At 29.2% G+C, this 17200-nt stretch overlaps 2 protein-coding genes across 4 annotated transcripts in view; one reads left to right on the top strand and one right to left on the bottom strand.

Moving 5' to 3' along the window:
- Positions 1 to 11801: 11801 nt before the first annotated feature.
- Positions 11802 to 12605, top strand: LOC107490244 (lachrymatory-factor synthase). The gene has a single exon (XM_016111005.3). The coding sequence runs from the start codon at positions 11891 to 11893 to the stop codon at positions 12404 to 12406; it is 516 nt and encodes a 171-aa protein (XP_015966491.1). The 5' UTR covers positions 11802 to 11890; the 3' UTR covers positions 12407 to 12605.
- A 1293-nt stretch (positions 12606 to 13898) lies between these two features.
- LOC107490309 (SNW/SKI-interacting protein A) overlaps positions 13899 to 17200 on the bottom strand; it is a 6113-nt gene continuing 2811 nt past the window's right edge. For 2 of the 3 annotated variants that reach the window (XM_016111085.3, XM_016111086.3), the window contains exons 2-3: positions 16567 to 16665; positions 13899 to 15951 (exon numbers count right to left, since the gene is read on the bottom strand). In XM_016111085.3, the coding sequence (XP_015966571.1) occupies positions 14121 to 15947 (1827 nt within the window). In that variant the 5' untranslated portion in view covers positions 15948 to 15951; positions 16567 to 16665 and the 3' untranslated portion in view covers positions 13899 to 14120. The remainder of the gene's footprint in view (positions 15952 to 16566; positions 16666 to 17200) is intronic. The other variant, XM_021143014.2, reaches the window with a different exon arrangement.

Here is a 17200-nt window from a genome sequence, read left to right on the forward strand (position 1 = left end):
CCTTGGACAGACCACAAGATTGTTGCCTTGGCTAGAATTATCGCCAAGGACTTACAGGTTTACAAGAATCGAAACAATGCATTTAGGTCTCTTTGAAATTGCCTGTGTTAGGAACCACCGGTAGACAATAGTTTTAAAGTTAATTGTGATGGAAGCTTGTATCTGGATTCAAATTTAGCAGAATTTGGGTGTATTATTAGAGATTCTAAGAAAGATTAGATCTCGGGCTGCTCTGGAAGCATTCCCCCTGGTCTATCATCAGATGTGAATTATTTGCTGTTTGGAGGGGGCTAGTTTTAGCTTGGGATTGCGGTTTGAGGGATATTATATGTGAAACGAATTGCCTTGACATTCTGCCCATCATGCATGAGCTTACAAGTGGGTATTCATCTGAAGTAACAGATTTGGTTCACAAGATTCAGGAGCTTTTATCTCGTCCTTGGCTTGTACACGTTGAGGGGGTGTCCCGAGAAAAAAATAAAGTTGCGGATTGGATGGCTAGATATGGTGCCAAGAGTAACTCTAATAATGTTATTTGGTCTGAGTCTTATGCTGATCTCCAACAAATCATTCGCTTGGATATAAGATAATGTTTGCTTTATTTTTTTCTATGTTTAAGCACAAAAAAAAAACTCTTTACATTTTACAATAGTATACACCTCATACCACACTACTTAATTGGAAGTTTGGAACTAGGCAAATTTTTTAGTGCTTTTTAATAGAAAAAGTTTAGTAACAAAAAATTTTCAGCCATAATTAACCAAAAGTTTCTATAATTTACTTCATTTATATTACTTAATAACAGTTTTATTTTTTATCTCATTCTCTTATGATTCTACTTATCATATTCTTATCAATTCTACTTATTAATGATATTAATTATACTTGTAATCAATACTTAATATTCCTTTTATAATTTAATTTTTATATTTAAGAATATATTAAATAATAATAATAATAATAATAAGAATGGACGGTAATGATAATATACATTAATTGAGTTAATTACACTTGATTCTTTGTTTCCCTTAAGGCATTTAATATCAATCAATGGAAATACGAAAAAATCATTAATTCTTTATTTTCGTTAAGGCATTTACTTGCACTTGATTATTTGTAATATATACCTTCCATTAATTTAATTATGATCATTCAAAAATTATGACTCTAATACCATTGCAAGCACAATAGTGTATAAGTCAAGAAATTTTACAAGAAATCGCGTTTATCGTTGCAAACAGTATGACATTTGAATTCGACCTTAATATAGTACATATGGTAGAAGGTGCTGATGAAGAATTTGAACAACAGATTAACTCATCCGACGAGGTTGTTGTCAGTTAACCAATTCTCGATAATATGAAAAACCACACTAGTTTTGATGAGGTATGTGTGTATTTATAATTATATTGTATACTAACTAAATTCATACACATAACATTCATACGTACATATACATAACATCCATAATTATATACAACTAACATCTAAAAATTAAATTCATGTTTATTAGATATTATTCCATACACATATCATATTTTAGTTATTTCCATATGTAAATATAAAGTTAACACAGATGTTTTTTAAATTTTATCATAATTGAATTTAAAAAAATATCAAATTCTTAAATTAATTTATTCAATTGATAAATTTACACATAACATCTATAAATTCATACACATAACATCCATAATTTCATGTTAATAACATCCATAATTTGTATTCATAATATTTATAATTTCATACCTATAATGTTTATAATTAATAAATTTGTATAATTAATATTAACAAATTTTAAACTATACGCTCTTATTGTATTTTTCAAATTATCTCATATGTACACTAATAGACTATGATTTTAATTATTTTAATATTTTTATTTAATATTCATATGTATGCTTATTTATTGATTTTAATATGACGAGTTAATAATTATTTTTATTTTTTTAATTTTTGTTTATATTTTATATTTTATTTTTTATATATTAATAGTTTATATGTAAAATATAAGTTGTATAGTAGAAGTTGTTAAAACATTTTAATTTAATTTTCATATTTTTTGCAGAGAATTATTACATTTTAATGGATAATAATGTTATTGAGAGATGTTAGAGATTTGATTTGGAAGAAACTGAAATTAATTTTGAAAAGAACACTAATGACTCCAAAGTCCAAACATGCAGCAAAATAGTAGGTGATAAAGAATATAAGTGATAAGAGGGTGTATGTCACTTGCTTATCAAGAGAATGAAAAATTTTATATAATATTCCTATATTGTAATTATTTTTTGGCTACCTAGCATCACCCTTTTTTAATTTGATACTGAATTTGTTGAAATTGTCTTTTAAAATAAATATTAAATATTTATAAATTATTTATTTTTATATTTTTAAATTAAATATTTTTTTAAAATTAGATAATATCATTTAAGCACCAATAATAACAATCATTTTGGAACTATCACATGGAGCAAAAGGATCAATGAGAGCCTTATACAATTATACAAATAAATGCCATGCACTTATGCTAAGTTTTGATTATGACCAACAACATAACATATTATACATAACATGTATATTCTAATTTTATTCTAATTATTTAACATCTAGAATATTTTTATACATGTAGATTGATATATATATATATATATATATATGAAAAAGAATGAACACTTCATCCAGTTCTTGTTCATTTCACAAAAAATGAGGTGACTCTTAACTTAAACATAAAGACAATTCAATCGCCTTTGATATTATTAATTTGAGACAATGAAAATTCTCTATTAAAAAATATGCAAATACTAATAAAAATTAATTTTATAGTGAGTTTATTTATAATATGTGAGGTTTAATTATCATCATCATCATTATAACTTTTACTACTTCTATATATTGTGTTACCATATTTCATTACCATAATTATCTTATCTACCACCACTGCGACCATGATCACCACCACCACCATGCATCAACATTATCATTCCTTATCTCATTAATTTCTCGTTCCACGCTATTTTCTTGTTTTTGAAAGTTTTTGTATTGCCTTACGGCATCATTTGTGATAATGATGATCATTTTCCACTAAATAATACCAATATAGTTTTTTTTTCCAAAAATAAACTGATTAATAATTTATAAACTCCATATAAATCTCATATATTATATATTACTAATTTTAAGGCCAAAATTTGTCACATGTCATTCCCTCATTACAATTGAAATTAAATCTTTCTCTCAAAAAATAAAGAACTCTCCCCTCTTTTTTCTTTCTTTCTCTATCTCTCTCATTCCTTCACTCACTCTATCTCTCTTATATATCATTATCAATGACTAATTACAAATTTGACAATCAAAATATACAACACAACATTCTCTAATTGTATTTAAATTAAATTAAAATTAAAATACTAAAATTAAAATATAGCTATATTATATATTATATTTATATATTACTAACTAATTTAATAACGAAAATGTGTCACATGACACTCTCTTATTAAAATTTAGAGAAAATATTTTTCTCTAAAATTAGTAAGCATCCTTCTTATAGTTTCTTATCTACCTCTCTCTTTTTTCCTATTTCTCTCTATCATTCCCACTCTATTTATAATTCATATTTTATATTAGTAATTTGACAAATCAAAATGTGTCACAAGATATTTTTATTATAATTAAAATAAAATTTTTACTTAACTTCCAAAATTAACAAACTCCCTTTCTCATTCTTCTTCTTTATCTTTCTCTCTTTTTTCTCTCATTCTCTATTTTTCTCTACATTTATGTTAAACTACAAGACACACGCCGAATAGCGGCGGTTTTTTTATGGATTTGCGGCGGTTTAGATACCAGCGGTTTTAGAAACGTTGCGGGTTAGGGACTGGAGATTTGATTTTGCGGCGGTTTGATGAAACTGCTGGCACAACCGCTACAAAATCAAGGATTAGCGTTGTTTGATTTAGCGGCCCTTTATAACCGTCGCTATTTCAGTGAGTGGATTTAAAAAAATAAATTGCGGTAGTTACAAATTCGCCACAAATTTGTGTGTTTTTTAAAAAAGTTGCGACGGTTTTGAACCGCCGCAATTTTTTAAACGAGCTTGAAAAAAAAACCCTGACTAATTATAATAATTTATAGCATTTTTTTTACTATAACCTATTTTCTTTGCATCATGTTTATTAAACTTGAGATATTAATATAAAAAACACTAAATAAACAATATTAACAACATAATATAATTTAAATAAAAAATATTATTGTATACATATTTTTTAGTTAATTTTAAATTTTTACTACTTATCTTTTTAATATATATTTTTACTTCTTCTTTTTTTAACTATTTATTACATATAATTTAAAAAAATACTAATGTTGTGATTAAAAGTTAGAATCAAGATTCAATTGTTAAAGAAATGAGTTAATTTTATAACTATCAATATAATTTTTTTATGTTAATATCTAATTATATTTTTATATATATAAAAAATATTATTTTTAAATAGCAAGCATAAAAATTAATTATTTCTATTTGTACAACAAACTTAATACGTAATCAAATATAAAATATATACGTTAAATTCTTTCAAATTTTAGATAACAAATGTTAAAATTAAGTAAAAAAATTAAACTCTTTCATTTAAAAATAATAACTAAAAAATTTATTATTTAATTTTGTTTAAGACTCTGATCTTCTTAGCCGACGGGGACTTTTGTCCCTTACGACCATTTTATAAAAGTATTTTAATGTTATAAATTTTTCGTGTCATAATCTATAATACTAGGACCAACGTAATTTTGAAAGATTTATATTTCCGTAATCGGAGCCACTCACACAAAGACGCTTAAATTGATTTAGCCGAAAAATCGGTAAACCAAACGTTATATTATTATCTAATTTAATAACTAAATGTGTCACATGACATTCTCTTATTCAAATTGAGAAAAAATATTTTCTTCCAAAATTAATAAACTCCCTTCTTAAATTCTCTCATCTATCTCTCTCCCTTTTTCTATTTCTCTCTACTCTTCCCAGTTCTCACTCTATATATAATTTGTAATTTATATTTTATATTAGTAATTTGACAAATCAAAATGTATCATAAGATATTTTTTATTATAATTAAAATAAATTTTTCTTTTAAAATTAACAAAATTCCTCTCTCAGTCTTCATCCTTATCTTTCTCTCTCTTTTCTCTCATTTTCTATTTTTTCTATATTTTTGTTCTACAAAAGATAAAATTAACAAAATAATATAATTCAAATATGTTTTCTCTCTTTCTCTTTTTTCTCTCTTTTTTTTAGTTTTTTTTTAATGTTAAATTTTTAAACTGTTTATCTTTTTAATCTATATTTTTATTTATCTTCTTTCAAATATTTATTACATATATAATTTTGAGAGAATACTAATATTATAATTAAAAGTTAGAATCAAGATTCAATTATTTTTTAAAAAGATTAATTTTGAGTTAATTTTATAACTATCAGTATAATATTTTTATACTAATATCTAATTATATTTTTATACACATAGAGAGAAAACATATTATTTTTAAATAGCAAATATAAAAATTAATTATTTCTATTTGTGCAACAGACTTAACGGCTAACACCTAATTAAATGTAAAAGTATACATGTTAAATTGTTTTAAATTTTAGATAACGAATGTTAAAATTAATTATTAAGAAAAAATTAGACTTTTTCATATAAAAATAATAACTAAAAATTTTATTATTTAATTTTTTTCTAAGATACTTTGGTCTTTTTAGCCAGATACTTTTGTCAACCTACGACTTTTTTTTTTGTAAAAGTAGTTTGATTTTATAAATCTTTTGTGCCATGTATAATCTATACTGTCAAAACAAAGTAAACTGTGATTTTAAAAAAAATGTATTTTTGTAATGTTATTACAGACAAAAATACTAGTTAGCTAATTGATTTTTATGGTATGGTATTTTTAGGCTATTAGGTTAATGATTAATTTGTTATAGATTTGAGATTTATTTAAAAATTTATTATTAATTAATATATTGTTGCATATATACACAGAATAAGATTATTTTAAATTTTTGACATTTATTTAAACAGAAGAGCAGGAGAATCACTTTGTCTAACCCAAATAAATTAAGGCATTGAGACATTTATGGTTTGCTACCCTAAATCTCTTTTTTGGTCAAATCCTAAACTAATTTTTTTTTTATCATACACCTTACAGACACTCCAGGTCCAGGACTCTCTTTTAATAAAGGTTCTCCACTGACGGGGGTTTACGAGGCTTACAAATTTTCCACTAGCCTCGCCATCCTCCCAAGAGACTCTCAGTGTCGTGGGTTAAGCCATCTTAATGCTCTAACTATATTTTTAATTGTCTCCTCCTTTTGTTTAGTCTTGGGTCAAGCCCATCAACCCTACCCAAACCTGCACACCCCACCAGCTCGAACTGAACCTGAACCCGATTCTCTATCCTTCTTTATTACCTTCCTCAATTATTGGAAGTATTGCTTTTTTTTTTTTTCAGGTATCTCTTAATTTAATAAGTCAAAAACTAATCCGTTGTGAATTTAAATTCTATTTAAAAATTTGTTATTAGCTTAAACAGAATTTATTTATTTATTGTTAAACGAAAGGGGCACAACCAAAGCCCAATAAAAATGGTTACTTTTCTTAAGTATGGTCCAACTCAAGACCAAAAATATATTAAAAGAAGATGCAACTGAATCGTCCAATCGTTTTCCATTAAATTTGCTGATATTTTTTTCCAAAAAAATAGTACTCTATGGGGAAGTAAAATTTTTACCCAAATGTATTATTGCCAAGTGAACCCAATTGTTTCATTCCAACCAAAGGAAGCCCAAAAATTAAATAAAAAACTATATCATGAGATTATATTTAATTGCTTTAGCCAAAAAAAAAAAAGAAATTTTTTACCAGGAGTATCTAAAGAGTGTCAGAGAGATCTGTTGTACTTATGTCACTTTATCAAAATACACGTCAGACTTACGTGTGGGACGCATAAGTTCCTCACATATAGACAAAAAAATTGAGTTTCTCACCGTAACAATAATCAAAAAATGATATTTAATTATTTTTAGTTTTATATACTACACTCCTCAATTATGACACTATTCTAAATCTTAATAACAACTCATAAAAAGAGTTATATCTGCTCTTCAAATTGTAATTTTTGTAGTGAAAAAAAGTCAAGCAAAATAAAATGATATCAAGTGTCAAACCTCATTTAGATAGAGTCCTAGATTAGTATCCGCTATCTCTCAAATACACCATTATTATTATTATTATTATTATTATTATTATTATTATTAAATAAAAATGTTATTTCAACAACTAAAAAAGTAAAATTGTTTCATGTCGATACAATGTCATTATTGGATTGATAGGATGGTAATAGAGTGGAAAACAATCACATTTAATATAATGATAAAATAACTATCTAAATACAACCACTAAGATTCCTTTTAAATTGTTTTAATTGTTTAAATAACATACTCTTTTAAATATCGTAGAATTATTTCATATCCATATATAAGAGGTGATAGATTGATGGTTACTAATTTTGTAGCCTCTTATTTCTTGAATTTTCTCTTTGTGCACTTGTTTGCTTGTGCCCCACTAAAGCACTAGCACTGTTCTTTCAATATCATCGTACTAGAAGTTAAATATTCATTCTTTGTCCTTTCATTATCGTGGAGGAAATTAAATATTCATGCATTATTTCTGGTAGTTCCCAGTTCCCACAACAGCATTATACTAATGCATAGAGAAATGATTTTCAAACATTTAGACTTATTCGATTTGTGGAAGACGTATTGTGATTTTCTTTATTTCAGTGTTTATAATTTTATAATTTTTGGAAAGAAAAATAAAAATGATTTTATTTTTATTTTCAATTTCTTTAAAAAAAATTACAAACGAAAAAATACTGAAAGCAAGAATAAAATACATATAAAAACACTTGATCGAAAAATATTTTCGATATAAATGAGGTAAATCGAAAGAAGTAAAGTTTAGTCTCTCAAGAAGATATGCATGTGAGTATAAGGTTGGAGGTATTCAGCGCTGATTCGAAGAATTGAGTAAGGCCTTCGAGAAAGTTTATCGAATAGTTGTGGAAGCGAGAAAGTTCTGTGGCTCATTTAATTGTAATTAATTGTAATCAAATTAACCGTTATGTAAGATAGTCTATAAATAATGTGAAGTGTTAGGAAATAAAGGTTGGAATTTTCATTCAGAAAAAACACTCTAAGCATTCTCACATCCCAACGAATCTCTGAAATTGCGATCGAATTACACTTTCTGTAGGGTTCCTTCTACCTTCTTTATTCAATTTAGTTTCTTTGTAAACTTAACTTTTCAATTAATTTTATTCTTGAAGTGTTTTTTTTATGTTCTTTATCTAATTTATCTTTTTATGTTTACATTCCTCATGCTTAAGTTTTTTAATTTAATCGACGGCATTGTTATTATTTTTTCTTTTAATCTTCATGCAAACCTGTCCATTTACTATTCATTGAATTTTCAAAACTTTAATTTTCAAACTGTATTTTATCAATTCTCAAATTTATTTTATTTTTCTGTCAAAATTTGTCTAATCGAAGACGCTTTGATACACTTCTAGAAAACTGGTATTCGTACAGAGCAGTATGTTTCGCTCCCAAACCACTAGATATCGAACCACCATAGATTTGCTAAAAATCGACAAAACACAAATAAAGCAAACTCTTAATTTCTCATATTCTATACTTTTATTAAAGAAAAATAACTATTTATACTCATGAATTTTGCAAACGCTGATAAAAGTATCTATTAAATAAAAAAACTAATATTATATCCATAAAAGATGGATTCCATGCAACAAAAGTACTAAAGCTTTAATTTTTTGTTGACGTTTTAATAAAATTTTTAAATTATCTCGCTCTTTATCTTTAACTTTAGTTCCACCCCATCTTTTCTTTTCCAAATTCCAAAGTGAAGCTTGCGGCAATTTTGGACGGCAACCTGTTGAACTTGTGATAACTCATCTGAACCCCTAAATAACACAATCATAATAATACAATTGTAAAGAGGAATCAGAAAAAATAAAGAAAAAAAGAGAATGTGGATTTAACATACGAAAAATGTTTTGATGTTATAATGATAAAACAAATTAACCAGAATATCTTGTATCTTTTGAGAGAATCACATTTGCAGAATTCAACACGCGAAGAAATCTAAAAAAAAAAAGAAACCAGAAATTTAAAAAGAGAAAATTAGAAAAAAGAAAGATTGAATTTGAAAAGGGTACATACCACTGTGATATCTTCAAAATTTTTAGTTGGTGTTCCAATAAAATAAAGGCTAGGTTTGAGGTTATTCTTCTGTATCTAAAACTCTATGTAGTCAATATGCTCCGTTTTTATAAAGGAGACGTGGCTGTCGTCGTTGTCTAGAACCGCTACAATCGACCCTTAAACTCCACTTTGGGAGTTGGAGAAGACGAAATGGTACGAAATTGAGGTAAAAGATAAATGATGGAATAATTTAAAAATTTTATTAAAAAGTTAACAAAAAATGAGAATTTAAATATTTTTGTTGTACAAAATCTATTTTTCATAGATATAACGTTAGTTTTTTTGTTTAATAGGTACTTTTATTAACGTTCGTAAAATTTATGAAGACAAATAATTATTTTTTCTATTATTAATATCATTTGAGTTTACTATGACTCTCCATTTTAACATCTGATTTAATAAACATTTTTTTTATAAGTGAAACTCATATTTTCAATGTCAAACAAAATTTAAAAGCCGATAGGATATATACTTAAAATAAAAGCAAAATGCAAAAGCACAAACCAAACAAACTCTTAAAGTATCATATTCTATATTATCATCTAATATTAATATCAATTGAATTCTATCTATTTAAATAATTTTTTAAATAATAAATTTAAAAATTAATTATTTTTACTGATATTATAATACATTATTAAATATCTTTGTATACCTCTTTATACTATTAATCTATGAAATTTAATTTTTTTATAAATGAACATATATACTCTCAATTTGAAACAAAATCTTAAAAATGATAAGATACTGAAAATAAAAATAAAATAACTCCTAAAATTATGATATTTTATATTATCGTCGAATATTAATATCATTTGAAGTTACTATGAGTCTATGACTCTCCATTTTGACATTTAAAGTGTTTTTTCTCTATTTGTGACCTCAGTTGACTTTTCCTCACAAATTTCGAGGATTTAATTAGCCACAGAATGTCAGATCAACTAGGCCGAAAAAATTTTATATAGCAGAAATTTGAGAGATATCCAACAAATAGGGTTTTTCGTGTTTTTCTAAAATATCGGAATAAAGAAGATGTTGGAGGCGAATTATAAACTTTTTTTTATTAATTTTAAAAAGTAATTTTGTTAGGCCGAATTGTATTTTTTTAATTTAGAAAAACAATTTGTTATGCTGAATTGTATTTTTCTAAAACCTTTAAAAAATAAATTTGTTTGAGATGGATTGTAATTTTAAAAAAAATGGAAAATAAATTTACTGTGAGTGAATTTTTTTTCTAAAAAAAATATTTATAAATGAAATTCGTTAGAGACGAATTGTGAAAAAATGAATATGTTAAAAGCGAATTCCAGACAGAATATATCCGCGTAACTCACTTTTTTACTATTTTCTGTAAAAACACATCTTCCATAATCATATCAAAATTAAAAAAGACAACTTATATAATCTTCAGTATATTAGATAAAATTCAGATCATTTTATCTAATTATATTCATTTTTATCATTCTTTCTAAAAACCAAAAAGAAAAATGCATGTAAATATTTTCTTATAAAAAATGTATACACTATACACACATTTCTTAGTTTATTAATCATAGGCCGAATAAGTGACTAAAAAAATTAGGCCTAATAAAAAATCTTCTGTAATTCAAAATACTCTCACAATGGCAAGCATTATAATTAAATTAGGATGAAGTTCCTATCCAAAAAAAATTAGGATAAAGTTTAGACATGCCAATTAAAATTAATTATTTATAAGGGTTAATTTTTGAAATGGTTTTTGAAACATCTTTTATAAGTCAATTTGGTCACTTTAAATGTTTAATGTCTCAATTTGATTCCTGAAAAATATATGATATGAGTTAAGTAGGTCATTTCATTAACTTCTTGTTGATACGTCACACTAATATGTGAGATTGATAGTTAATAATATTTTTTTTTTATCAAAACAGGAGACTTAAATCCGCAACCTCTTAATTGAATATGAGAAGACTATGTTATTTGAGCTATTACTCATTGACATATATCATATGGTACTTAACAATAACAAGTTAGAAAAATTAATTTCTCTTATATTAATATTTTTTAAGAATCCAATTAAGGTGTTGAATTTTTAATGATCAAATTGATTCCTAATGATCTTTTAAAGGATTAGTTCGAAAACTAACCTTTGTCTATCCGTATATCTCTTTTTCTTAGTATTTAAAAAAAAAAATCCTACATAACTAGGAAATATTATTATTTTTGGCCCATAATAGTTTGCACTCATATTTACACATTTTACACACAAAAAACATATAATTTACACCTATATTTATCAAATTTTTCCATACATGAATCAATATAGTTTATACATATATTTTTCAGAGTTTATATATATGAATTAGTAAAATTTATTTGTTAAAAATAATTTCGTGTTTGTGTTGGCCAAATAATGACACAATATTAAAAATTGCTATCCTCAAGAGTTTCTATTGAAAAAAAAGGAAAAAAGTGATGGATTCTAATACATGTTATGTAATTAGGGCACTATCATGAGATTATATATACACAGCTTATCATACTTGTGTTTTGTGTGGAATTTGTAATATGATGGAAGCTTCAACTGAACAAGTTGAAAAATGGAAGGGCAAGGCCAAAACAGAAGTACTAGGATTCAAAGTAGAGCAAGTATGGCCTCTCTTGGAAGATTTCTTTGGCCTTGACAAGTGGTTCCCTACTCTCTCTACATGCCTTGCTGTCGAAGGCATCTCCGGCCGACCCGGCTGCGTGCGCTTCTGTGCCGGATTCAAGACCCCTGTGGATGAACAAGGCAAACAAACTATAAATTGGACTAAGCAGAAGCTTTTGTCCATTGACCCAACATTGCATACATTTAGCTACTCAATCATAGATGGAAATGTTGGATTCTACTCCTACATTTCGACCTTGAAGGTGACACCTAAGGAAGATCAGGGGTGCGAGATTGAGTGGCTATATGAAGTTGAACCTGTCCAAGGGTGGCGGCCGGAAGATCTCGATCTTTTTATTGGTTCGGGTTTGCAGGTGATGGCTCAGAGGATTCAGGGAGCTTTGGAGACCATGCAAGAAGCAGTTAAAACTTGAAGTAATCATGTGAGTGGCTACCAAGAAATGCAATAAAGCTACTACTACTTCTTCAGTTGATGTATCCTTTGTGTGTTCTAGTGTATAACTTTGTTATGAATAAGTACTAGTAGTAATTAGTTGAACATGAATGATTTGGAATTTATGCTGTTTGTTTGAAAAGTTGCAACAATAAAATAGCTATTTGTTCTGAATTTCATATGGTGCTCATCTCTGGGTATAAGGTGCTACTTCACTGGAAACTCTCGTTCTTTTTTATCCATCAATTTGAAGGAGTCCAAAGGTTGAGATTCCAATAAACACTTCCACTATGTTTGATGCTTTGATAGTTGGAAGTGAAACAGATTATTTGTGTCTCTTATTTTCTCTAATTTAAAAAAAAATATATAGAAAATTGACATAAACCTTAAAATTGAGCACATATTCCTTGATAAAAATAGTAATGGAAAATACTATACTATATAGTATATATACACTAAAACCAACCACCATGTATTTGTATTTGTGTGTATTACTTTATATATTTTTAATGTGTATTCTATTTTCTAATATTTAATTTATATGAGTAATAATTCTTTATATGCATGCAACATGATTGAATTAAAATATTGAGTAATGCTAATAATAATAATAATTAATGTTGAATACACTTAGTAATGTGAAACGTCCTTTTAAACTGTATCCAAAAACCAAAATTATCCCCCGTATGCAAGACTTCGGAAATAGTGGGTATATAAGAACACTTTTGGCTGCTTGAACATAAAAATAATAATGACAATTGAATATGTCATAAACAAATTTCATCGTGAAAATACAATTTCGTGATGTTAGACATCAAGATATATGAGATTTCAATAAAGATTTGTCTCACCAATTTGGTCTTTTAGATGAAATGGAGTAGGCATCAATGGGTCTGAAAATCCATTTCATATATGTCGAAGTATTGTTTTAAACTTTTGAGATAAAAAAGTAAAAAAAAAAAAAAGAAGGAAATCCAAAATCAATCAAGATTAAGATCCAATTTAGTTACGATAGTTACATGGATGATATTTTAATCATTATCAAGTTTGACTGATTCATAAAACGATGCACTCAAAACTTAATTCATGTGACGATGGAGAACAAAATTGAACATTATTCCAGCAAAAGAAAAAATTAGGAAGATTTTACTACCATTATTATTGTTTGTTTGGCAAAAATCCAGAATATTGCAGCAAACTTGCTGTGTGTGTCATCAGTGTATGACACTCAATAAGATACCTAAAACTAGGAGAACACACAAACTATTTGAACTTCAAAGAAATTTGTTATTCTGACTTGAATATTCAAGTGAAATGTATGAAATTGAAATAGAAAGGATATAACAACTGAAATCAACATCTTTCATCTGGATATATATCTATATATATTATGAAACCGTAGCAAATATTTCGAATCAACATCAAGGAGTCCAGATTTTTAAGAGACTACTTACCATCAATAGGCAAATATCTACTTTAAAACATTCCAATTCATGATTTCATTCGACATATAAGTATATAACTCAATCAAAAGCCATAAACATTTTAGAACCAGAGTACAGAGACATTTTATTCCCCCAACTAGGGGGTGTCAAGAAAATTCCAAGTTCTAACACAACCTCAACCACCAGTTGGAATATGTAGGAGTGAACTGACCAGCCATTAGAAATTGACATCTTTTGATAATAATCTACTTAGTGGCCTCTTTCGAATCCAATGCGAGTCCTACCAGAACCTCCCTCATAACCATCCCGCATTGAAGATCCGGCACTTGCTCTCATTGTTCCTCCACTACCAACATTTTCCATTGCTTTCTTACCACTCTTGACGTCTGTCAAGAACTGATCCAGACCAAATGGATCAGCTTCATCTTGATTCTCAAATTCAAGAGGCCTGTCCCTGGGTCCAGACCTTTCAGAAGTCCCCGCAAATCCTCTATCAGGCTTGAATCGATCCGTCTTCCTAATCTTCTCTAACTGCTCATCTGCACCACCATAAGTCTCATTATCAACATCCTTCTTTGGCCTATAGAGGGTTGAGAGTGTTGGCTGTGCAGTGAACAAGCCTTTGTCATAAACATTGTACTGATCATCAGTGGCAAACCCAGATGATATTCCTTTTTCCTGGTTGAATAGCCTCTCATCATACATGACCTCAGTACCCGCCTTGGTAGAGGCCATACCAAGAGCAACTTTCTCACTTATATCACGATCCCTGTCTCTTGTGATCTTGCTTTTCTTTCCCATAGCAGCATCCTTAGCCTCTAATCGTCTCTCCCTTTCCCTTTCTCTTCGCCGTTCCTCACGGATTTTTTCCCTATGCAGCCGCTCCTCCCTTTCCTCCCTTGACTCCTTTGGATAGTTCTTCTCCCTTTCACCTCTTTCGCGTTCACGTGGTTGCTCATAATCATCTGCCATGTCAGCATCATCCATGGCGCTCCTCTCAGATGGAACAGGAATGGCAGCTGGAGGGGCTACACCAGTTCTCTCTGAACGTGCTTTCTGGGCCAAAGCCCTCAGCTCCTGTTCTTTCCTTTCCTTCTCCTTTAGAAGCATCTCCTTCTGAACCTTGGACCTCATTGCAACTGCTTCTCTAGCCTTCTGCTCTGCAACATATAATGCCTCTGAAAGCTTTGCAAAATTATCATTGATCTGAACATCCTGAAGACCTCTCCCATCAGCTGCAAGACGCTTGTCAAGAGGGATAGTATAACCTTTTGGATTCTTCCAATTAGAAATACAAGGAGGTATCTTCCAATCCTGCTGGTCTTTCACAGTAACTGGCCTCGGTGGCGAATGCATCACAGGCACTGGAGGGGAGCCAGATGCCTTGGGGACACGCTTATGCTTGAACTTTGGAGGCTCAAGTGGATCAACTGGCATCTCAACCATCCTAATAACCCTTTCTTTCGCCCCAGAATTGAAAGCCGCATTCTGCTGTGAAGGCTTATACTTAATATACTTTGTATCAGATGACTGCTTGGGAACATTTTTTGGCTGTGCTGCACTCAATCTCACATTAACTATCTTCTCAAGTGCAGCCTTAGTCTCCTGAGTTGTCTCCTCAATCTCATTTTGCTCATCCTCATCATCTTCCATGTCACTGTCCTCATCATTCTTCAAAATCTTTGGTATCAGATCCTTCTGTTGTGTGTACACAATCTTCTTAGCATTCTCATTCTGCTTCACTATTGCATCATATGCAACATTCCCATGAGCATCAACTGTTACCGGAAGGATCTTTGAACCTGGTTTTGAGGACTTATTCCTTCCCATGTCAAGTGGGTACTGAGCAACATGGATCTCAGGAAAGGCACCACCATCCCCAAAATCCTCCACCTTGCGAGGAACAAAACCGGCACGCTTCATATAAGGCGGCACTGGCTTGTGCTTGATGGCTGCGGCTTTTTCCTCCTTGGATGAAGAGGAGAATCTCTGCTTGAACCATGGATCGTTACTGTGATCATAGTAAGTTGTTGACGATGATTTTGCTGGAGGAAGAAGCTCCTTCAAAGCCGCCATAATTCTGAGACAGAAAAATTACCAAAAGATTATCAACTTTTTAAAATTCAGATTCACATGAGAAATTAAAACAATTTTTAAAACCCATCAAATTCACAATAACATAGCCTCAAGGAAAAGAAAACAAAAGAGTACCCTTAAACAGCCTCAGAATATATAAACTATAAAATTAGGTATAAATCAATATATAATGCAGCAGTACAGAGAATAGGTTTCGCAATTGAAATTCAATAACAAAACATAGCATCACTTAGTACACAAAGCAGAAGAAAAAGTTGCAAGGAAAAAGAAATGACAAAAAAATGAAGAATAAGCAGCCAACAAGTTCACAGAAACCACCAAAACAGAAAATTTTAAGAAGACTTATAGTTTTAGCGATTAGGACCAAAATCAAATAATCCTAGCTGTTTTATTTGCAACACCTTATTCCCCGCAACAAGAACGGAGCGATCACAGGTAAAGTCCACAGCAAACAATTGAGAAGGATCACTATGCCTTCTCCCTGCTTCATACTCTTCTCCAGTCCTACAACTTTCTCCTAATTAAAATTTTAAGTCTCTATCCTAATTACAAACATTTATTTCTTATTCTCAACAAAAATGAAAGAAAATTCACCAACCTCTTGGCGTGTAAACACTAATTCAAGAGAAAGCAAGTGCAGCAGCTTCTTGATCAGTCTGTATCCCTCTGCTCCAACAATGCAGCAAAAGCCAAGATTCTAAACAAAGTTGAGATAGAACATGAATAAAGTGATAAGCAATCTAGATTTTTGTCAAATATAAGTAACTATATGAGAGTGAAAAGAAAACTGCAGCTTCCCTCCAACTTAGTCAAACGGATATAACTTGGTAGCGAGGGCAATGAGGATGGATGGAGAAGGGGGTAAAAATCTCCCTATGGGGATGGTGATGGAGATCTCCCTGAGGGAAATTTTAGCGTGGGAATGGGACTACATCCCCCACCCCATGGAGATCCATATCCCGAAGATTATATTTATATTAATTAATTTAACTCATGGCAACAATTTTTTTTTTATAAAGATGCTAATACTTGGTGTTTGGAATGTGCTTCAAATGGAAATTGTACAACATCAACAACACTTGTTTTATCTTTAAAGTGTATTATACAACAACAACAACAACAACAACAAAGCCTTATCCCACTAAGTGGGGTCGGCTACATGAATCAAACGACGCCATTGTGCTCTGTCATGTATCATGTCTACAGAGAGACCGTTTACATGTAGATCTCGT

The sequence above is a fragment of the Arachis duranensis genome, chromosome 5 (assembly GCF_000817695.3).
Source record: "Arachis duranensis cultivar V14167 chromosome 5, aradu.V14167.gnm2.J7QH, whole genome shotgun sequence".
Taxonomy (NCBI): Eukaryota; Viridiplantae; Streptophyta; class Magnoliopsida; order Fabales; family Fabaceae; genus Arachis; species Arachis duranensis.